Genomic DNA, 23,097 nt, shown 5'->3' with positions numbered 1-23,097 from the left:
CACAACTGACAAAACCCATGTAAAACAAGTATAGGTAGTAATGGCAAACAACACCGAGCATACTGCATACATGAAAAGTAGAGAACTATCAAGCTTTGTTGAAGCTACCAGCATCCTCTGTAGTGATTCGAAGCAAACATGCCATTAAGAAACCTTGTTAGTAATTGACTGCATGGCACAACAACCTTTTGGCTTGCAAATGAAGTAGTGCCTCAGGGTCTTATCAGAGGTGTCTTTTGCATTCAAAATATATTCAGGACTTAAACTGTCATGTGAAACAGTGTTAACATCATGATGGTGCAATCATTTCTTTGAGTATATAATCTAAGGGTAATGATTGGAAAGAATTTGTGAAAATCTAATAGAGTGCTCTTTTGTGATTAGTAGCTCATTTGGAATGGAGGTTCTGAAAAGATGAAAACACCTAGCTGTTTCTCATATGTGGTTTATTAACATCAACATCAGAACTGATCTCCTTGGATGACATTCTTCATCTTTTAAGTCAGCCAACAATTTACATAATTGAAATGGGCAAAATGCCTGTTGAGCTGCTAAGGTTTGGAGATCTTTTTTTTTTAACTGTCAGCCAAAGATGGAGATCCCCAAATGGCAATTTCTTTTACATTTTTTTCAGTTAGAAATGATCATAAACTATATTAATATACAGATAGTGGAAAAATATTTCACCCTTTGATTTGACCTAACATTTCACTTAAACAAAAGTCATATTTTTTGCTGTAATTTTCTGGGAGAGTCGGTGTTGATGGATTCTGAAGCTGTGAATTTTTAAGCTCAGGCATAGCTACTTATTCTGGTCTTTTCTTAATTAAGTAATTAGGTATTACTCAGCACTTAGGTAAACCATGTAACTCCACACACAATAGACAAGCTAAATATAAATACACAAACAGAAGTGTGAGGGCTATGTTACATAATCTACTGAAGAAAATTCCCACTCAGTAATAGAAAATTAAATTCAAATACATGCTTTTCTTCCAAATATGTGAAGAATATTGACCTTTCTTTGATGGTGGTCCCCATGCTAGAAACCTGATTGGAGACCTTGAGCTCCCACCTCCTCATGCACCCACTGTTTGAGGTGAACCTATCATCTCAGAAACTACTGTTTTTTATAGAAATTGAAAGTCTGATCTATTAAAAAGTCCCTCTGGTACCTTTATTTTTCTCTTGCTTTCAGCCTACAGAGAATGATTGAAAGGGCAAGGCAAGGGTTCATCCTCATGGTGCTTGAGGCCACAGATTTCAGTGGACGCAGGAGCTCTGCCTGGCAGACAGCTGGGTCTGAGTTCCATTTGACTGCTTAAGATACTTTTTAAATTAACACCTCTCCATCTTTGAAGGCTGTAGCTATTAAATAAATTTTTTCTCCTGCAATCAATTTTTAAGAAATGTCTCTTTTTATAGGAGTATATCTCATGTAAATATATAGGTAAATAAACATCTATTCCTTGATTTCTGTCATCTGCAGTGCTAAGGAGGTCTAGCTTTAGGATGGTGAACAAATGGGTACTTTCATTAAAAGAAGACAATTTTGTGCTAATATCATATATGCTTTGATACCCTTAATATCTCAGTAACACAAGAGAAATAATGCATCCATTCTGTTTGAAAGGAAATATGATTTATTAAGAAATTCTATACTGAGATTCCCCCTACATCTGTAATAATTATCCCAGCTGCAGGCTTTTAGGAGGGTGTTAGAGGTCTGGAAGTGCAAATACGACTGCCAGAAAACAACCCCAAAAGTAATCAGTAGGCTAACTCAGGCTGATAGATATTGGCTGTCTATAATTAATTTACCTGGCTAGACAGGAGACTGACTTTCATGTAAACATAAGGTAGCAACAAACTGGCCTAAAAGACTTGCAGGAGCAGCTGTAACAACTGTCTGATGAATGGCATCACAGAGAGTGCTTATCTGGAGAAAGGGATTTACAGGAGGATTCAATTTACAGTTTATCAAGGATTGCTCTCTTATTTTGACTTTTTCACTTTTTAGCAGCTATCCCTATTAGTAAACATAATTATTTCCAATGACACATATAATAAATAAAATAATGGAAAATACCATATAATGTATTAAATTGTGACACTGATCATAATGGTCTTGTTTGAATTAATCTGTAACAAAGAAGTGCAATATCACCTGACTCTAAATATGGTAGAACAGTAAAACATGCTAATCATAAAAATAGCTTTTAGAAATATACATTTGTATACAGTGTTTCCCACACCTGTTAAATATGTCCATATTATTATGATACAGTACATTGGCCTTTAAGACATCAAAATTAAAAAAATAATACCAATAATTAGCCAGAGAAAAAACACATTTACAATCTAAACCATAAAAATCTGACAATTGTACAGCTTAGAACATATAAGAAATGGAGTTTCTAATATTTGAACAATAACGTCCATTTTAATAAGTAAATTGAGTTTTCATACAAATTGAATCAAAGGTGTTGCTAGCCAGTAAGAAACCGCAGTTCACAATTTTCTGTGGGGAAGTCAGTTTCTCTTCTCAGTCTTCAGGGGGTTCACATGAGATATCTCATCACTTGATCTGTAGAAACTGAGAAATGAAACGTTCACTTTAGTATGAAGGCACAGAATTTCTTCCAGCAGAACCTCAAAAGGAAGCCAAGACAACAGGGGAAAAGAGGGAAGAGTATGACTTGACTCTTTCACAAATCAATCAAATACCAATATCCATCAGACTTTCCCACCTTAAACTTTAGAGGGCTGCAAGAAAATTTATGTACCTGCATCAGTGGACAATCAGGACTCTGCAATGATCTTTTAGACTGCATGGCTCAAAATTACCACACTGAATTAAGCAAGAGCTGTTGAGTCTGAGGTATACTTCCCTTTAATAATGCTATGCAAACAACTGCTGAATAATTTCTACTTTAGCAGTGATAAATGTATCTTAACTGCTTTGCAATGAAATGCTTTATTTGCATAATAGCATTCAATCTAAATAACCTGTGTGTAGAATTCTTTTGTTTGATCCCATCACACTATTTTTGTACCTTTTCTGGACCATTTACATTGTCTGTGTGCTTTCAACAATGCTTATAGTTACCAGATTTATGGATCTTCCCTCAATGGCTTCCCCTTTGACATCTATTTTATTGTTTGTGTGTACATGCCATAGGCTTTAATTGTAAATGCTTTGATTTCTCTTGTTGTTTTACCAGCCACAGTGTGAAACTGCAAAAATCCAGTGTCAGCCAACACTTTTGAGGGTCATTCTTCCAGTAGAAGCTGGAGGCAGGTTGCATCTAAAAATCTAGGAGTCCTGCTATGTGACCCCTTCATGCTACCAGCTTCAACTAAGCATTCAGTGGTGCTGCAGGGGAGCAAAAGACACACCAACTCCATCTACCCACAAGAAAACTAACACCAATTTCCCAATCACATCTGTCTGTAAGACTGACAGTAGAAAATGTTAACAGAAGTAGATAGTTCCTTTTTTTTAATTGAAATTTTCAGCCTAAGTTGGTTCTTTTTACTTTTGACATGAAAAATATCTTTCTGCCAATTTCTTCTTCACATTTTTTTTTCTGCTTGTATCATTTTCTATGACTGAAACTGAAAACAGCTGACAAAACCTGCTGCACTTCTGATCGAAACCTGATATCTTTCCAGAGGTTCTTTTCAGCCAATTTTCTCCTTTTTCAGTAAGTTTTAAGTCTGCTATTTCTTTCACAGAAAATTAAAAAAAAAAAAAAATTCTGTTAAAATTTCCATTTATTGAAAACCTGGTTTTCCAATGAAAAAGGTTTTATCAGAAACATCACTGCCCTTCGAAGCAATGAGCCATCAGACTTCCCCCTTGTTGCAAAGGAAGCACCAGATGTCTGGCCATACTCTTCATGGGTAATCAGGATTAAGGAGAAATGCTCATGCAAGAGATTCCAGAACTTTCTTCTTCCAGTTAAAATATCCTGAAACTCTTATTCTCTACTTGCATAGACAAAAATCTTCTCTCTCCCATATTTTTAGCTCCTGACATCTGGACAGGCGTAACTATATGAAAAAGATTTTTAAATTCTCCCTGTAAGTCTGAGAGATATGTAATGGTCGTTAAGTAGCTATTCAAGTTAACAAGAAGTAAAAAAATGTCCCACTATACATCCTATTACCTCCAGAGAGGGTTCCTCTTTTCTAGCCTTTTCTTCACCTACAGTTTGCTGTTCCATTATGCCATTCTAAAAAGCAATAATTATACATCTAAAAGAGAGACAGATTTTCAAGGTATTTATTGAAGCTTTTTCTCTGCCATAAACCTTTCAACCATTTACCTGTCACCAACACCAAAAAAGCTTCATTAGGCTACTATTATAAAGTGTCACTGCTAACCATCTGGCTCCAACTCATCAGTGCTGTCCTTTAGAAACAATGATACAAATTTGCTAACCCCACCAGTCCAAAATCTTGTGTTTTCCTTCAGAACATGCTTGTTATTTGCCTCTTAAGACAAATAATTTTAAAAGCTGACAAGAAACTTTAAAATCCAAAATAGTCAAGCTTTTATTTTCTATAGAATGACAGTAACCCAGGGTTATGATTAGTCTAGCGTAATGCACTACTAATTTTATTCTATTTCTTCTGAATAGAGTGCAATTTATCATCTGGCTTTATGGTAACGCTGATGATATTAAAAAACCTCATAATGACTAATGTATTTTTTTTAAAACTTTTCATTTTCTTCCTGTTTTACGTATATAAAAAACATCCTGACACAACAAGGATGAGCTGAATTACATTTAAGCCAGCAATATGTCTTTTATTTGATGCAGTTCTGACAGAAAACCGCTTTAGAATGCATGATTTGAACATAATGCATTTTAAGAACTGAATATCCCAACTGAGCATACAGTCTTGGCAGCCACAGACAATATCAGAGAAACAGTATATACTGTCCTAATTGCCATCATAATCTCTGAAAAAAGCTGGAGATAGGTTGTGGAATATTTATTGGTTCATTTTCCACTTGAAATTATTTTTGTTGTTTTTTTTTTCCCTACCTAGGCGGCTTTTTCAGCATGAGCTCCTGAAAACAGTCTTAGACATAAAACCGCATTTCAGTCTTCCAGAAATGGTCTTTCTACTGTTATTATAGTTCTAATATGATCCTTCTAGCATTTTTCCAGACTCAAATGATATTAGATTAAATTAATTTTTACTTTCTACTGTTATAAAGTATATAACATTGGAAAGCCAACATTAAATATTAAACACCTCACTAAATGAAAATTCAGTTCTACTTCAAACTATAATCACTAAAAATGATGGCATAAATCAGACAAAATTCAGTGAAGATCTGGAGTTTTCCATCTTGTCTTTTAGAAGTTTAACTGTTATATCACTTACCTCCCCTCAAAGCCTAGATAATTCCAGTCTTTACATCTGTAGATCTTTAAGAATGTCCTGCATGTAAAGGACATTTTTTATGGGAAAGCCTGGCCATCAGATCACCTGCCAGGGGACCATTTCCTTTAATCTCGGCACTTCTGGTCACCAAGCATGACTCAATAGGAATAGATCGTGTTCTGTATTTCTCCTAAAAGTTTTTTATGCGAAGGTAAGCTCAGTGTATGGTAAAGACCTGCAGACACCATCCTTTTCAAAGGAGTGGACCACTCCCCAGCCACCCTGGGCAGCTGGAAGCTGTAACAGTGACTGCTTCTGTGGCAAGGGGGATGCTGCTGTCATTTCTAAACTTGCTCAGGTGGACTGTATTTGTCTCTATAAGTCTACATAATACCAGGGAACAGTATTACATATCGTGCCTGTGAGCACATGTCATGAACTCTGAGAGTGAGCAAATCAACATTCTGACCAATGAATACCACACCAATAAAATGAAAGCTTATAACAAAATTGTTTTAACACACTCTACTCAGATCTCTTGTTATCTCAAGCCTTCATGCCCCAGCTTGGCTGTTAGAAAGGACTGCCATGGTTTAACCACAGTGAGCAACTAAGTACCACACAGTCGTTTGCTCATCCCACCCTGCTGTGGGTTGGGGTGGAGAATAGTAAGAAGTTAAAACCTGCAAATTGAGTTTAAGACTTGAAATAAAGTCCAATATAATAATAAAATAAATAACAAAATAATAATAGGAAGAAGAGAGAAAGAGGAATGAAATTCAGGAAACACAGGTGATGCCCAACACAATTTTACCTGTCCCTGAGCAGTGATCAGTGGCTCCTGTCAACTCTTCCCAGTTTATATACTGAACATGACGTTCTGTGTTATGGAATATCCCTTTGGCTAGTTTGTCATGGCTGTATGTCCCTTCTCAGTGGCAAAGCACAGGAAATTGAAAACTCCTTGACTTAAGGTGAGCATGACTTAGCAAGAACGAAAACATCAGCTGTGTATCCCAGCCAAAACCAGGACACAGAGACATGAGTTCTAATTTCTGCTAGCTGAATCCAAACAGGGCTCAGCCTCTTCCCTGCTCTGGTTTATTTGTTCTTCCTTACAATGCTGAAAAAGAATTGTACATAACCACGGGATATGTTCCCTGCTCTCCCTAAATTCCTAGTTTCCTTGTCACAGGCTTTATCAGAAAAGTTTACTTGACTTTCTTTACCATGCTCACCTTCCAGACCTGGATGTACAGGAATAAATCTTACTGCCTGAGAACGTAAATTCAGTGTGTGTCCTTGGAAGGGAGTACTCAGAATGCGTCATGACTAAATGACACAAAAGATATACATGATTTACATCTTGCCTTATAGTACATTAATAAAATGTTTAGACAAAAGTCCCACAGATTACGGATGTTACAGAATTTACTGTATGGTTTACCCCACAATAATTACACGCAATAAGAACATCCAGTAAGCATATATATAGATGTTAATCTGACAAAACACATCTGGTTTTAAACAACTGATTGCTCTGAATATTTAATTTTTATAACATTAATCTTAGCAATTCCCAGAAAATGCAGCTAAGCAGTAGATGGATAGAGGATGATGCACATATACACATAAGCTTGAAACCCAAACCCTCAAATGTCCTTCCTTTTGATCTCCTGCTTCTTTTATTTTGCCAGACAAACTCATCCTCAGGACTGGGCTTCTGGACTCTGGCCTGAATTTAATAACTATAAGGGAGGCATCTGAAGCTAATTGTGACCAATTAGCTTGGTTTCACATAAAATTGCATTTCTACCTCTGTCAGGGTCCTATTGAGTAGGAGATTTTATGCCTGTCACCTTCCCAGGTTGCTGCTGGTGTCTGACTAGGCTTTGGCAGTGAGTTATGTAAATGCCATACATCGCTTTCTGCAAAAAAAGTGCAAGCCCATTAAAATGCAGCTGATGCACTGTCCTTTTGTTCAAAATACTGGCCTTCATACTTGCACTACCTCAAACTGCAATTGTAGCATGATTGCTTTGATTGCATCTGATGCTGCCTCCTACACTACAACTGAGTATACTGAATCTAGGTCCACAGATGCCACTCCTGTCCTCTAGGATGACATACTTTGTTTCATCTGTAATAATTTCTTCTGATTATGAAATGTACTTTCTGGACAGCCAAGGAAGTGAAAAAAATGAGTCTGACTGCAGAATTAACTTTTTTAAAAAAGAAAACCAAATAATAGTTAGCTCTTATTGATCCAGATATTTCTCTAAAATGAGAAAAAATCAGGATGCATTAAAGAAGGTAGTAGTGCAAATTGCCATTCTGTTTATTTTCTGTGTCTAGCTCAAGAAAATATCCTTCCTTTCTTTCAAGCAAGCAGCTCACTCTGAGTTCAAATGCTAGTAATTTATGTTTGTAAGGCACCATGGGGGCATGCTCTTGTATTGGCTTTTACACAGCATTCATCATAAGGAATGGAAAACCACAAGCAATGAACAGGGCTTAGCGAGGAACCTTGAGTTTGTGTTAGCTATTGCATTGACTTCACAGTGTGTTCATTTGAGATACTCCCTGTTGTTTGTCCCTTGATTTAAGGCATGAAATCTCTGATAAAGTAACAAGTTATATAGGTGATTTAGTATAATGACCCCATATGAAATGTAAATGCTCTGTTCAGTAGGTGTTAGCAGGGGAATGCGAATGTGGTTATTGGGTCTGCTGCCGTCATTTGTAACACTTGTAAAACATGACAGACAAAATTATGACATGAAAACAAAACTTTTTATAACAAGCTAGTGGTGGAATATTCACCACACATAACAAATAGGAGGAATTGTAGTGTTTGGCAAATATTAATAAAGAATAATTAAAGGAAGCAGTTGCACCTTCTTTAAACCTTTCTTTAAATGATGAACCCTAATCATAATCTACTGTACGCTGTCAATCATACTTTAATTGCTGAAAACACTACAGAATCTTCTATTCAGTGAAGTTTAATTGCTTTGAAGTGTTTAGTATTTATGTGAGTACATGTGAGAATGGCTCTTTTACACATAAGTGAAAACAAACATATATCTTCTTTGTATTAAATGCTCTGTTTCTCTTGTTTGCCTGATAAACATCAGCAGGAAGAATGAGATCCCCATATCAACATATTGGTTGGTCCCTAGACCAACAGATCTTTTCTTTCTCAGAGTCCTGTGTAGGCAGATTTGTGATGAACGCTGCTGGTGTAGTGGCAGAGACAGGATCTAATATTTGGAGAATGCCAGTGAGGACATGCTGCAGTTGAGATGATGGTCAGGTGTAAGGCTGAAGGAATAACTTTGGGTTTAGAGTCACCACGGTCACTTGAGAGCTTTGTTGAGAGGGACTATGAGAGCAGCAAGGAGGAGGCAGGAAAGATGTGGATCTGCCCATCTTGCTTTACCCTGTGGATTTTCCTCCTACTTGACTGATTTTCACAGCAAAATGTTCCTCTACAAAGTCCTTCATAGCAGTAGAAGACTCAGGGAATAGTAGTGTAGTTTATGTTGATGGTAGGAGGGATCTGAAGCTGGAGGCATTGGAGCTTCTGCAGAGGGGGCTGCAGGATCTCAAGCAGGAGAACATGGAAGAGGTGGGAAATTGGGAAGGTGGTGCTTTTGCAGAACTTGCTGCCCTGAAGCCTGTACCCAGAATTCACTCACAAGTCTGCCTCACAGAAGCCATACTACCACCAATACTCCATTTCATGTTCTCTCTTGGCTGATAAAGCCAAACCAAATGCAGTAAGGTGTCACTGATGCTGTTCGTGGAATTCCCTCAGCTTGTACCAGTATGCCTTAAGAGCAATTCATCACCTTCTTGGGATCCAGTGCCAAATATAGCAAAGGTGAAGATGTCCCAGTTTCCTTTAACCCTGAATACAAGTGGATATTTGCAGTGATTTCCCAGAGGTATGACACTCATTGGAGACAACTAGGTGTTTTGTGCTTTTTTGGATTGGGTCTGTTCCATGAGAAGAAAGTCTAACAGTCCTAGCAGGATCCATGGTAAGGATTGTTCTTTGTCATTCTGAATGCTATGAAGGAAATGGCTTTAGGATTCAGGGTGCTGTCAGAAAGCTATAGAATAAAATTCCTATTGAATTAACCTCTGCTCAATGTGTGGACTAGGAATTCCCCAGTGTGAGGTGGTGGTTCAATTAGTATTAATGCTGAAGGGAATAATTCCTAACCTACCAATGCCAAGGGTACAGGTTTGAAAACACAGTAGTATAAAGGTACTACTAAACCTTATACCCTGAGGCCATTCATTATGTTTACAATTTAAGTAGCGTATTTTTAAAATATAAGAAAGTAGAAGCTTACTGGCAGAACTGCTTTAAACTAATTACACAGAAAGCACCTGTTAAACTTTCCCAGTATTGCTGAATTAGAGTTTACAGAGGTATCAAAACCCAAAGTGCACTGATGCAGGAAAAAGAAATTGTATGCAGTGATGGTAATGAGATCAGGAATGTCCTATCTAATTAACAAAAGATTCTTCAGTTACTTGGAGGCAGAAGTTTTACTCAACATAAAGACTAGGTGGAGTGAGGTAAAAAGCAAAGTAATAGGGAAGAAACAGGCAGGAGGGTTTGGTGGGGGAAGCAGTTGGAAACATTTATGATGAAAAGACAGAGATACCCTGGGAAAGCTCAGGGTAAACCATAGGAAGGAGGAGGGGGATGAGACCAATAGCAATGCACAACAGATACTTAAATGTTAGCAATAACGTACTGAAATAACACAGTCAACTAAACATACAGGATGTAGAGTTACCTGTGAAAGACTGTTACCTTTGAAACACCTGGTTTGGGAAAGTGATCCAGATGGAAATGACAATGGTAGCTGAACCTACTTTAAACAGGTTTTGCTTGTTACTTTCCTGCAAAGTACTTATTTGACTGATAAGTGCATCGTAGCTCTTTTTTCTTTTTCATATATGATTTAAAAATCATTCTATACTTCTAGAAATCAATAGCAACAACAATTTTGAAACTTCAGATACACATATCAGCATAACAGGCTGGCTAGGATGGCATTTGATTAACTTCCAAATCCTCAGTTTGGCAGACTGAGCTTGTTTTACTCCTCACTGAATGCTTTTTTGTTGAAATGGCAGTTACAGTTCTATTACCCTCTAAATAACTTCCCTTTTCTGAGGTCTGTAAATGCCTAGGTACAGATAAATTCAATCTGTCTTTCATGTTTTGATATTAATGTTGCAGAAAATCTTCTCAGAAACACGTTTATATTTTCTTCAAAAAATGAGACCTTTTGGAATAATTGTGTCACTAACTGCAGTGACTCTGTGATTTGTATTAAAAAGGAAAAAAATAAAATTTGTGTCTCTTTATATGTTAAAATAGAAACCTTTTAGCTTTTCAGTGTTTAACCTTCTTGACTTCCATGAAGACTTTCAGCAGAAGAATGTTTTTTTATTCAGCATTCTTGAGGCTCAAGAATACTGATAAAGCCTGTGAAATGAGTGTTTTCTAGGGGAACTAAAGCTATCTACTTTCAAAGATTGACACACCAGGAAAAATGTGTGATGCATGACAATTGCTCAATTTCAGCTAAACCTAAGAATTTCCGGATTAAGCTGATAGGCTCAAACCCATAGCCAAACTCAGCCCCAATGGCTGGCCAGAGTCATTACAGAGGATTTTAGTGTCAGTGAGAACCTAGAAAACACCAGTGTGCCCTTTCTGTTCTCTCACTGTGTTCTCACTGTACCTTTTACTGTTGCTTTGGTATCTGCACTAGGTTACTCTTCTGATGCCTGTTCTCTCTGCACAGAACCAAGAAATGTTGGTTGCAAACAATAGGCGAACCCAATCCAGCATGTTCCACAACCCATACAAAGTCTGCTGAAGTTAACCAAAATACAGGGAGGTAAAAGAAGAGCTACTTCACCAGAATTAGTGAAAATTACATTGGCAAAAATATTCAGGAGTAGAGGCTGAAATCAGTATTCATATTTAAAGTGTTGAGTTACTTCAGTTAAATCTGATGTTTCTTTAGCAGCCATAAGTTACAGCAAAAACTTGTGATCTTTTTGATAAGCCACCTTCACCCGCTCCTGAAAAAAGACCTAGGTTTGTTTCTGGGTGTTTGGCTGCCCTCCTTCCTGTACTGTACTCAGTGGCTGACTCTATGCTTGTAAATTTTAGGCTAGCAAAATCTGTGGAGCTGATTCTGATTTACTTAAATAGAATAAACATAATAAACATAGGCCACTAGTACTGACCATTAAGGTAAATTATGTTATCCTGGAGAGGAATTAATCTCATTTAGGCAGGTATTTTGTTTACAGGTCTGAGAGAATTTTTGGCCTTATCTGACAGCATTATTTGCTTTTGAATGAATTTACAGGTGGTTTTGGTGTTCTGTTGTGGGTTTTCTTTTGTGTGTGTGTGGTTTTTTTTTTTTCTTTGTGGGTTTGTTTTCTGTTTTGCTTTGATTTGTTTTGTTTGTTTTTTTAATTGAACGCACAACTGTTGCTTTTGACAATTGAAGCTGAGTCATTAAAATGAAATATTTTAATGTCTCAAAATGTCAAGCACCATGACTATCTTATTCTTACCTAAAAGCTTAAGATAAACACATAGTCCTGCCTTAAGATCAAAAAAGGAAAAAAAGCCTCAAACAACCCAAATGAATAATGAGTACTATATAATGATAAATCTACTGACAGTGAGTCAACAAACAGCAGAGTCCCTATTCCCACCAAAACAGAGAAGGCACCCAGGGTACTCTTTCAAAACACAAGTCTACAGGAAGGTAGTGCATAAGCTTGACACTAAGTGCTTAGACAATTTCTAAAAATCATTAAAACATATTAAGCAGTAATCAGAAATTCTTTTATGTATCAGGTATACAGCCAAGATGTCACCCATGGTAGTGTTTCCAAACAGACATAGCGCCAAACTTCCATGAGGATGTAAATCCCACACACAAGCCTGTACTCTGTATTTGGTAAATAAGTGTACTTAGAACTAGCCTATTGAGCATTGGGCTATGAAGAACACTTATTTCAGGTTGTCTAGGGTAGCCTAAATGCTAGAATTTCTGTGACCAGTTCTTACAGTGGTTCCCTGAGAATAAATTAATTAAAAAAAACCCCAAACTCCTCTATTTAATATTTATACCCATTTATTTTCTCAGAAAGGATGTACGACATTTGAACTGATGAACATAGGTGGTTCTTCTGTTCTCAGAGGGATTTATGGAGTGCAGAAGACACACAACTTTTTCTGCTCTTGTTGTATGTGCCTGGGCATTTTGCTGGAAGTTGCTGACAGGGTTTATTAATGGCTTTCAAACCCTGATAAGCTTGAAAGAGACCTCTCCAGAGTTGGCTTGTTTACAGACAGACCTCAAAAAATTAGCCATGCTAATGATTCTTAGCAGAAAACATAGGAAGTTAAATGATGGCTGAAACTTCAGGCAGGCTAAGACTGATGGCAGGGTGCAAAGTAAAAATAAAAGAGTCATTGAAGTATATATTCGATGTTCAACAGACAGAAATAAAATTTGCAATTTTCTTGACTGGAGAGCATATGATTTTTACAAGTTGAAACCATACATTTTGTTTATTCTCCTTTCATGTATGATTGCTCTAGGTGCAAATGCAGCTAGTGGTCTGACCACAGAAAGAAGGGCTGGGTCTACATGCGCATTCGATCTGCTGAGACATGCTGCCCACCCCACTGACTCTGTAGCAAAGCTGAGAATAGGACCCAAACTTCCTGATTCCCCATTTTTTGCTTAAAAAAAAAAAAAAAAGAGGAAATAATGGTTGCAAAATAGTTTTATAACTAATTATATTATTTACATGATAAATTTTTTAATCGTTTTATGGTTTTGATTTTTTAACTGGATACTGTACTAAATCATATAGAGCAGATTCAGGGGAACAGAATCATAGATATAGATCATAGAATAACCTCGTCAAAACTCTTAACAACACTTAGGAAGTCTTAGTCTGCGAAATTGACTGCCAGGAAAAACAGGGAGGAGGAGCTGTTAGCAAGGCCTTTCCAACGACTCATACAACAGCGTGTGAACAACAAATGTGTCTACTGTGCTATTGAATATATTAAATATAACAAAAGGACATGTCAGGAAGTTTCTTACATTTTTTTTATTTCATGACATACCTTTACTACTTTCTCTACTTTTTCAGTCACAGGTTATTAGATTTACTGCAGCTTTGGAAGGTACAACACATTAGTATCTGTCGGGTATACTGCCACTAATGACTTTCTTAGCTTGCTCAAGTACAAACACCTTACACTGATATTTATCAAATGAACACAAGTTTTTATCAATTCGTCTTAGAAATGAAGAGTTTCATGTTTCCCCTGATACTGAAAGCAAGATTTCAATGAAGTTCAAAATGTTCAGTGCACTCGAAAGACTAAATTTTGCTTTGTCTCAAAGATATTTAAACTATCTAAATAAGATTTCTGACACAATGTTGCTTCAGCCATTACCATTAATTAGAAGTTTTGTCCTTATTTTTTCTAAGCTGTACCCTGTATAAGTGCACTCAGCAAGCTGCAAATTGTCACAGTAGCTATTGATCTTTTTGACATGCTTAATCAGCCTAATTCTGCTGATAGAAGAGTCAGTCTGATCTGCCTTGATGCTATTGACAGGAAAATAATTATGCAAAAAGGCAATGAAAAATCCAGTTTAGTTAAAATAATGAATTAAGTACTATTAATCCTATCACATATTCACATATTTGATCAATCTTGTTTTTTCAGATAAGCCCAACTGGGCTTAAACTCCATGAAATTCATCAGACAAATTTTTATTCCTTTTCTAGAGATCTGGTTCTCTGCTGAGTATTTTCATAGTTGAATTCTCATGCAAAATAATGTAAGTAAAGGAAGTTTCAATGTTTCGTGCAGACTTGCTATTAAATTACTTTAATTTCTCTTTAGCTACATATAGCAGAGGTGTTGACAGATGCACTTGACCCCTTATTAGTTCTGGCTCCACAGGAGGTAAAGGCCTGAGCCATAACTGTTCCAAGAACTCCTTTAGTTTCAATCTGTTCTCTGAAAGCCCACAAAGGAGCACAGGAGTGACACAGTAGGCATCAATGCATATGAGCTTGGAGCACTGATCACACAATGAACAGAGTGACTTTTCCAAGACAAGTTTATCAAGAAGCAAGGAAAGTGGGTACAAGGAGTCTCGTGCACACCTTTCCTGTCAAATGTAGTTTGACTGCAAGCCAGCCACTTTATTCCATAAAAATGACAGCCTAAGTGAGCCTTCTTTGAGCTCTCCCAGCCAAGCAACCTGGTTGTATGGCAGTGATCTCCTCTTGAGCTGGGACACATCTCAATGTTGCTCCTAAAGGCAGGCACACCTCTCAATGTTGCTCCTAAAGGCAGAGAGACCTTTTACCAAAGGGAGATCTTTGGTAAGCAATCAATATTGTGCATAATCTTGTAGTCTGGTACTGAATCTCATGACTTGGTAGCTTTGATTTTGACTTTGTAATTTTAATTTATGACTTGGTAACTTTATCTTGGTAGTTTTGAATCATTGTTCAAATAATTGTGCTGTACAGTAGTAAAGTGAACCTTGCCAATGAACTTTGTTAGGTCTCACTTTTACAACATCATATTAAAGCCACTTTTGATAATACCTTTGACAATGGCCTTTACAGTGATCTAAATCACCTACTCATGACAAGAAGAAGATGTCTTTTAATAGGTTTAGCCAAAGTACTACTTTGTTCCATTGATTTAGGTAGTATTTGCATCAGTTCCTACAAGAAAGATAGCTATTATATCATAGTTGTTTTAGTTTTGTATAATGAAATTCAGTGCACCAAGAGGATTATCCTGAATTCTATAATTTTTTGTCTGTGGCAGTTTCTGGTATTTGTGTTTGAAACATGATTCTCTATCAGATGCTAGAAATAAACCCGATGATAGACTGAAAATAGTCAGTGCAGAGGGAGAAAAGGATGAGGGTAAGGCATGAAATACCCTAGAGAGGTAAATTTAACTGAAATATACTTAACAGAAAAGGGATTATAATTGCTGTTAAAGTAACTGCTGTAAATCTATCTTGTAACCAGCACTGGGCCTTGTACAGTCATTGTACCTTTTGTTTTTGATACAATCTAATAAAAATGCTTCTCAAGACATCTCATTAATGAAACTCCCATCTAATGCATGTGTGACTTCGTTATTTTTAGCGTAGCGACACCAGCATAAAATCACAATGCTGCAACTTCAAATTCCAGCCAGGCACTAACCAGAGTCTGATCTGAGTTATGACACCATAAATCTATTGTATTTGAAATCAGTGGGATCACATGCTCTACAGGAAAACAGTTTGCTCTACTGAATGCTTAACTACTGAACCACTGCTGTGCTATTATTATTATAGATATTTATTATGAAAGGCTGACAGTTTGATAGAAACTATTATTCTCAGGCAATGTAATATAGATGTGAGTGCTTGTGTATAACTCACTCCAATTAGTTTGTTGGTATTTTATTAAGCATTAGCCAAAAGTGATTTTATTTTTCCAAATCTATGATACTTCAGGTTTTCAGCTAATTAATTGGATGCCATCTTTGTTATTTACAAGGGGATTGCAATGATAAATTACAGTCAATTTTGAGCCAGTGCTTCCTCAATGATTGGTTAGTGCCATCTGAAACAAGTTCATAGAAGTTATTTGAAATGCTCTAGGTTGTCCAGCTGCTAAATCAGCAGAGGAAGAAAACCACCACGCACGTTATTTCTGAAATGCTTTGTCTGCATACTCTCAGCCACACCACACATGCTAATGCTACTTTTAGCAAGAAGACTTTTAGAGATGCTGAGGCCAAGTTGCTTTTTAAATATCAAAATGTGTGTTGGACTGTGCTGCAAAGGTGATTTTTCTGCTCTCCACTGTTCAGCCACAGGAATAAGATGAGGTTATTCGCTTTCCTTCCCACTACTTTCAATTTAAAGCCATGACAGGCACCTGAAAAGTGCTTGATATCACTGATGACTTGAGTTCCAATGATTTGTGGCTTGTTTGTGATTTGTGTGTGAGGTGAATTTAGTAAACATGAAGATCTTTCTTCATTGGAGCTTGTTTCCTGGAAGGAAAGAAGTGAAGCTGTGTAGGTGTGTTGCTTTTTTCACAGGACTGTTAGGGTACAGTTTAAGCAATAAGAGCGGACACGCTCACACTAGGAAGGAGCACAAGGATTTTTAATTCACTGCAGCTAGAAACGGTTCAGTGAGAGGAGTGGATACTGGATCCAGTAAAATCTGGGATAACCAACTACTTGGTTGGGGTTTTTTGTTGAGTTGGGGTTGTTGGTTTTTTGTTTTTTTTGGTTGGTATTTCTTTTATCTAGAATGAGCAATGGAAACAGAGCTGAAGTTTTTATCCACTCCAGCTACTTCTGATGGTCAGTTAAGTGACAGGAGTTGTAGAGTAAGCCCAGGAGCTACATTCCAAGCTAGTGATTACTTAATATATATATCTCTCTAAATATGTTTTCATGCTTGTACAAGGGGAAGCAGAAAGCCAACATATAAGACCAGGTGAATGAGAAGCAGATGGCACCCATGACTGAACAAGTTGAAGTCAGCTATTTGACAAATCTGTACATATCTGGATCATATACCTGAAATCACAATTTAAAGAACTCTTCAGTATGTCAATGCAGCAAAAGTCTTTGGGTATTTTTCTAAAAAGCCTCAAGCTGGAGTGTCTGCAGCACTGAGACACATTTGTGAGCAAACAGTTGATACAAAAGACACCCAGGAGGTGATATTTGATGAGTGCAGCAGATACTTCAAATACAGCATGTCTTCAATTAGAGTTCAGATGGGCAATCAAGTTATTGTGGCATAAAACTTTTTACACTTCAGCTGAGCTATAATGACTATTTGTGGGCATGTCTGTAGTCCTTTGAAAATTACAGTGCAGGGACAAACAACATCCTGATCTAAATGGTGGATGAAGAAGGTGTGCAGCTGTCGAATGTGGTATCGCTTTGTGTGTGCAGCCAGGCAGGTAAATGAAGAGGCTTAAGCATCGTTAAATCCATGCCTGACTTAGCTCAGGCAACAGGCTAAACTACTTCTCATTTCTTCACAGTTGGTCTTGGCTGAAAGCAGGCATGGGGACAGCTGCTGTTGCTCAGTTAATGTGCAGTTAGCCTGTTCCTCCAAATAGTATATGAACTTAGAGAACCGTTCCTACCACCTAAACCCACAGCATACATCCTGCATAGTCATTTCCTTTGAAAGTTAGATTTAAATATCAAGAAATATACTTTTGAGTCCTCTGGTCCAGAGATGCAGACCCACATACACAGATTCAGAGGCTCCATTCTGGCAGCATCTGGACTCTGGCAGAGGGTCTGTCCTTAATGAACACTTCCTTTTACTGATAGCCTTAGGGCTCATCACAGGGGAAAGAAAAAAAAAGATAACAGTATTGTGTTCAGCAAAATGAGTCCTGCAGCAGGTTCTTGGCAAATGGCTAGGCAGAAGATTTACAGCTAAATATGGAGCATTGAGAAAAAGGTTAAGCTCTAAGTTTAAGTCATGTTCCTCTCTTCTAATAATATTTTTCAGACTTGTGGATTCACAACTAATTTTGATGCTGAAGTGACTTCAGAACATTAGTTGTGCCCACTTCAAATTTTCTTCTATTTGCTCTGCTGCTCTTAGTGGTGAAAGAAAAGATTTTTTTTCCATCATCACCCTAAATCCCTTTAGCTTCATATTTGGAAAATATTATAGAGTTCATTAAAAATGCACTTTTGAGGGGTATTTCTTATTCTGAGTATTCTGTTTATGATTTCACACATGAAAAGTTTGTCCTAATTGTTTCACATTTAACACTCTTTATGCTTAAAAGAACAGTGTTAAAAGTGAAACACTCATTTTTTTCTCAAATGAGTTGCAAGTGGCTTCATTCCAAATTGGCACATTTGGTATTAGTCAGCTCTTTTTCTCAAATAACTTAGTTTTTGTAAAACAGGAGAACATCTGTTAGGACCTTTTGTCTCATAGCAAGCTTACCTATCATATATTTTACTTTTCACAAAACAGAGGGTGATGCCAGATAGCAGGGCATAAAATGGGTAGAGGCAGATTGAAATTCCAAGTATTCCTACTGGAATTCATCATATATTTGACAGTATTCTGGTTGACTTTCCAGTCATACAGTCTGGTATGACTTTCCAGTCATATCTGTGGCTGGAGTAGAAAGCAAAACTTACAGGAACTGGCCATTATATCTACATAAATACATGTAAGTATAAGTGAAAACTAGTCTAAATTACAATATGCATCACAAACTACCAGCGTCTGATTTTAACAGTACTGGCAATGCTATGCTGCCAAGAGTTTGGGTATAAACTGTAGGGCAAAGATGCATAGTTCAATCTATAATAGCTTTCTGTGGGAAACACCCATTGCCTGAGATTTCTTTGAAGTAATCCTTTGTAGCGCAATCCTTTATCCCATCCATAGCAGGTTTTCATTCAATGATCTCCCTAGGCTTTGCAAAAGAAAGTGTTAATATCTGACCATAGCAGGGATGAGGTGAAGTAGCCTCTTCCAAAGCTTGAGGAAAATGGCAAGGGAGAACGAAAAGCGTAAGGAATTTACATCAGTGACCATCTTGGTTCTGAGCTTTTAAGTCTGCAATATTGCCAGTTTCTTGGCTAGAGGGTTTCTTCCACCAGGGAAGGTGAAATGCATGAAGCTGACTGGCTCCACTGCCCTGGCACTGGGACTGGCTGCACCTGACCAAGACAGTGCATATAAGTGCTCTTCCTCAGCCTTTCCTTGCTACCACCATGTCAGGGTTGGAGGTATCATGAGTGCTGCAGTGCAAGGCAGAGGACATCACTCTCCATGTAGACATCACCCACCTCCTTGTAGAACTCAAGGGGCTCAGTAATGGCATGCGGGGAAACTGAAGCTGGTTCTCCCCCATGCCTTAGATATATGGCTCAGACCTCTTTGTCTTTGGAGCTGTGTCTGCAATACACTGTACTTCAACTAATTCCATAGCATAAATGTTGAAAAGGCTTTTTAACTTGGAAGCATTGGTGTGCAAATGTGGCTGTGCCAATTCCAGACTTTCACTGCTAATGAAGTCTTCCCATGCTGCTTGCTTTTTAGAAACTTTCCTGCTTAGGCCTTTGCTATATGAAAAACTTCTGTAGATATACGCTGAATATGTCATACCCACAGGGTAAAATGACAGCACTGAACAGTCAGATGCTAATATACTGTTAGTTAACTTCCCCACTTAGTCGTCTGCAGCATGGAGTCTGACATCTAATTAGTGCAAAACCCACCAGTCTTGTAAAACTGTCTTCAACCCCTATTGCTAATATCACTTCAGCAGGTATTAGTCATGGTGGGATATTATATTTACAACTATGTGTTCATTACTAAATTTCAAATTCCTGCAAAATCGGAGTGGCAGCTTCTTACAGAAGTCCCTCACATCTGTACAGGAGAACCTGCTCCTTTGAGAAGAAGTGATACTGTCATCTATTCTACATGCATGTTAAAAGATGAGGGGTTGAACTAGCTTCTTCTAGTCATAATGCTATTCAGGATTTATAAATTCAAGAGGGCCTTGTGCTGGTTAAAGGGACACAAACCCTCAAATTAGCAGTAGGTTTGAAATACGTTTACGGTAAGAGGTATAAATCACTGGTTATTCACGTGCCTTGCTACTCTAGACTTGCTGTTGGTTCAGCTCTGCCCATTACTGACTGACTTTTGTTGGCTTCACTGAATGATTTTTACAGTGCACACATGATTAACTGTGTGTTAAAAAGCAAGCAGGAACAATGACAGCACCAGAAGTGATTTCTGCTCACAGCAGAATACGAAAGACAGGAAAAGAGGGAGAGTATTATAGTCTAAACCAATGTGACTGACCCACGCTTACTTGGAATGAATGAATAAGTACAAATCTGACTTTCCAAATATTTTTTTTAGTGTGGCTCTAGAAGAACTTGGAAGTTTGTCAATATGATGGGTATTTCATGAAAGGTGCAGTCTCAGGCTAAAAGCTCAAATATTTCTTAGCCAAATGTTTCTTAAGGAAAAAGCCTTCCATCAAAAAAGTCTGTAGCTGCCAACACAGCCTACAGAAGATATACATGGAAGACAGGGACTGGGAATTATGGGGGAGCACATGTTTTCTAATGAGAAAGTTCTGCATTCTAGAATCTTCTTTAATTTTGAAATGCTCCAGTTCGAATAAAAAATACCAGAATGTTTTCCTTTCTCTATCTAAATTTTAGTAAATATAGAATAATAAATGTAAACCAATTTAAAGTATATTCAGTTTCCTTCCTAAAAATCACCAAGTGTGGTAAAATATATTTTTCTTACTTATTATCAAAGGGACCTATGCTTAATTGATGCTACAGTGTATGAAGAATGTAGGATTTGGCTCTAGTGAGACACAGTGCTGTTGTGAGCTTATTTTTTTAACCCACACTGTTGTTTCTCTGTGGTTACTTGTAGCAACTGCATAGACAGATATAATCATGGCATGAGTATTCCTTACCAGCTCATTGCTGCCATCCTCATCAAAATCCTCCTCTATCCCATCAGTCATATCTTCTCCATCCCCATCTGCATCTGGCCCTCCTTCAATTGGCTCTTCCGTAGAATTATCTGCATTCTCTGATATGCATTCCTCTTGAATCAAATCAGCATTATCTTCCATTTGTTTCTTTTGAGCTTCTGTAAGGAAAACATACTCTATAGAGATTCAGTAACCTTCCCTACTGGTGGCAAAGAAAAGTGCTCTGAGGAAGAAACCTAAGCTTCCCCTCTCCAGATGTGCTAGCTTTGTAAACTTCAGTGTGTTAAAATCTACCAGGCAAATATGATAAACCCCCTTGTTTAAAAAAAAAAAAATGCACAAGTCAATCTAGTGCAAACATGCTCATCTATCCCATGCAGTAGCTGAAGGTGTGATTTACCAGTGGATCCAGCTTTCTGATTTTCTGGACTTTGCCTCGGGAATTCAATTGGCTTAGTCACTATATATGTATTTATTTGCAGCCAATGAGAAGTACATAAATCTCTATGCTCTGAGAAGTGGAAGGCTGTTAATTTCCAATGAGTGAACAAAGATTTGCATAAATTTGTTGTGAATATATCTCAATAACCACACAAATCAAATCCTTCTAGACAACTGAACATATTTTTTATATTTTACATATAGACTAAAGTAGCCGTTTCTCCTTGCTGGTATAGTGTGCTGAGGTAAATGGAGAATGCCCCTTCCAATTACTCAACTATAGGCTTCCTATAATTTCTGCAAGGCAGTGAAAAGGAAGACAATTTCCATGGAGGCCCAGAGGATCTGTTCCACTTGGTTTAGCTCAGATAGCTGCATTGTTGTGAATATGCATTGTAAGATGCCTGGATACACTGAGGAGTTTCATCCAGCCAGCAGAAATCCAGAGGAGGATTGAGGGAGGAATGACAGAGATAGTGGCCAGAATGGTTTGAGGGATCAGTCTTATGCATATCAGGAGTTAGATGAAGAGCTTTACGTACTCAAAGTGAATATGGGCCAGAGAATTGGTTGCATGTAGCTGAAATACCAATGTCTTTTCAATCTGAGAGTGACAATATATTTCTTTGTTAGATTAACTGCTCTATAATGCTAGTAGCACATCACCTATCTTGTCAGACAGCCAATGAATCTGCAGATTCCCTGAGAAGCTCTATATTTTGAGAAGCTCTATGAAGCTCTCTATTTCATAGAGAAGCTCTATGAATATATTATTATTTTACTATTAATTATTACCAACTGCCGATAATATTCAAATCTGCTCATACTTTTTTTTATCATAGTCTTAAACCAAGAAGTTTGCTTTCCCTTCTGCCTGTGCACATTTAATTTACAACTTACTTTCACTTCTTCAGTCTGTTAGTCTCTAGTCCCTCGTTTTCAAATTCATTAGCTGAAGACATAGAACAATTGAGCTTTTATCCCTTAGTCATATAATTTCTTCAGAAAGATTCTTGGACTTAAAGAATAAAAATAATCTTACATAACTGCTTCAACAGTAGTCACACACAGTAGTAGAAGATTCAGTCCATGAAGCCTCATAATCTATATGTGTAAGGTGGTCTATAAAATACCATACTAGTTATAAATTATTGTGTTACTTGTCTTATGCACAAGGAAATGTGGATGGAATCAGCTATGTCTATGTCCTGCCACACCACCTTCTGCTTCAAGTCACTTTTGAGATTAACCCATCTGTGGCAGTGACACACTGAATCAACTTTGGTCAAAGCTTTCAAAAAAGGTTCCTGAAATGATGGACTTAATACTTTCAAAGGGAAAACTTTTAGGATACAACTGCTAAAAAATTAGGTCACTCAGTTAATTTTCTGAATGAGAACTTATACTGGCTTCTTCAGAAGAGTATCAAATACCGGCTCAGCATCTAACTCTTGGGCTCTTCTGAGAAGCTAACCCTGTGATCCTACCTTTCAGCATCCAGCTCTGATATTACAGAGAGAATATTTTCCTTTACTATATATATATATATATATATATATATATATATATATTTTCACATCATAACACATTCTTATCCCT

At 37.3% G+C, this 23,097-nt stretch overlaps 1 protein-coding gene across 9 annotated transcripts in view; it reads right to left on the bottom strand.

Moving 5' to 3' along the window:
- Positions 1-1,291: 1,291 nt before the first annotated feature.
- Positions 1,292-23,097, bottom strand: part of RALYL (RALY RNA binding protein like) — a 386,283-nt gene continuing 364,477 nt past the window's right edge. For 6 of the 9 annotated variants that reach the window (XM_057426077.1, XM_057426079.1, XM_057426071.1 and 3 more), the window contains 2 exons: positions 21,037-21,215; positions 1,292-2,596 (listed from right to left, as the gene is read on the bottom strand). In XM_057426077.1, the coding sequence (XP_057282060.1) occupies positions 2,579-2,596; positions 21,037-21,215 (197 nt within the window). In that variant the 3' untranslated portion in view covers positions 1,292-2,578. The remainder of the gene's footprint in view (positions 2,597-21,036; positions 21,216-23,097) is intronic. The other 3 variants (XM_057426074.1, XM_057426078.1, XM_057426076.1) reach the window with 1 other exon arrangement.

This window comes from Pezoporus wallicus, unplaced genomic scaffold (genome assembly GCF_028554395.1).
Source record: "Pezoporus wallicus isolate ANWC-B61680 ecotype Strahan unplaced genomic scaffold, APGP_CSIRO_Pwel_v1 contig_4131, whole genome shotgun sequence".
NCBI lineage: Eukaryota > Metazoa > Chordata > Aves > Psittaciformes > Psittacidae > Pezoporus > Pezoporus wallicus.
The sequence above is the reverse complement of the archived record's forward strand: the minus strand, read 5'-3'. Positions and strand labels throughout refer to the sequence as shown.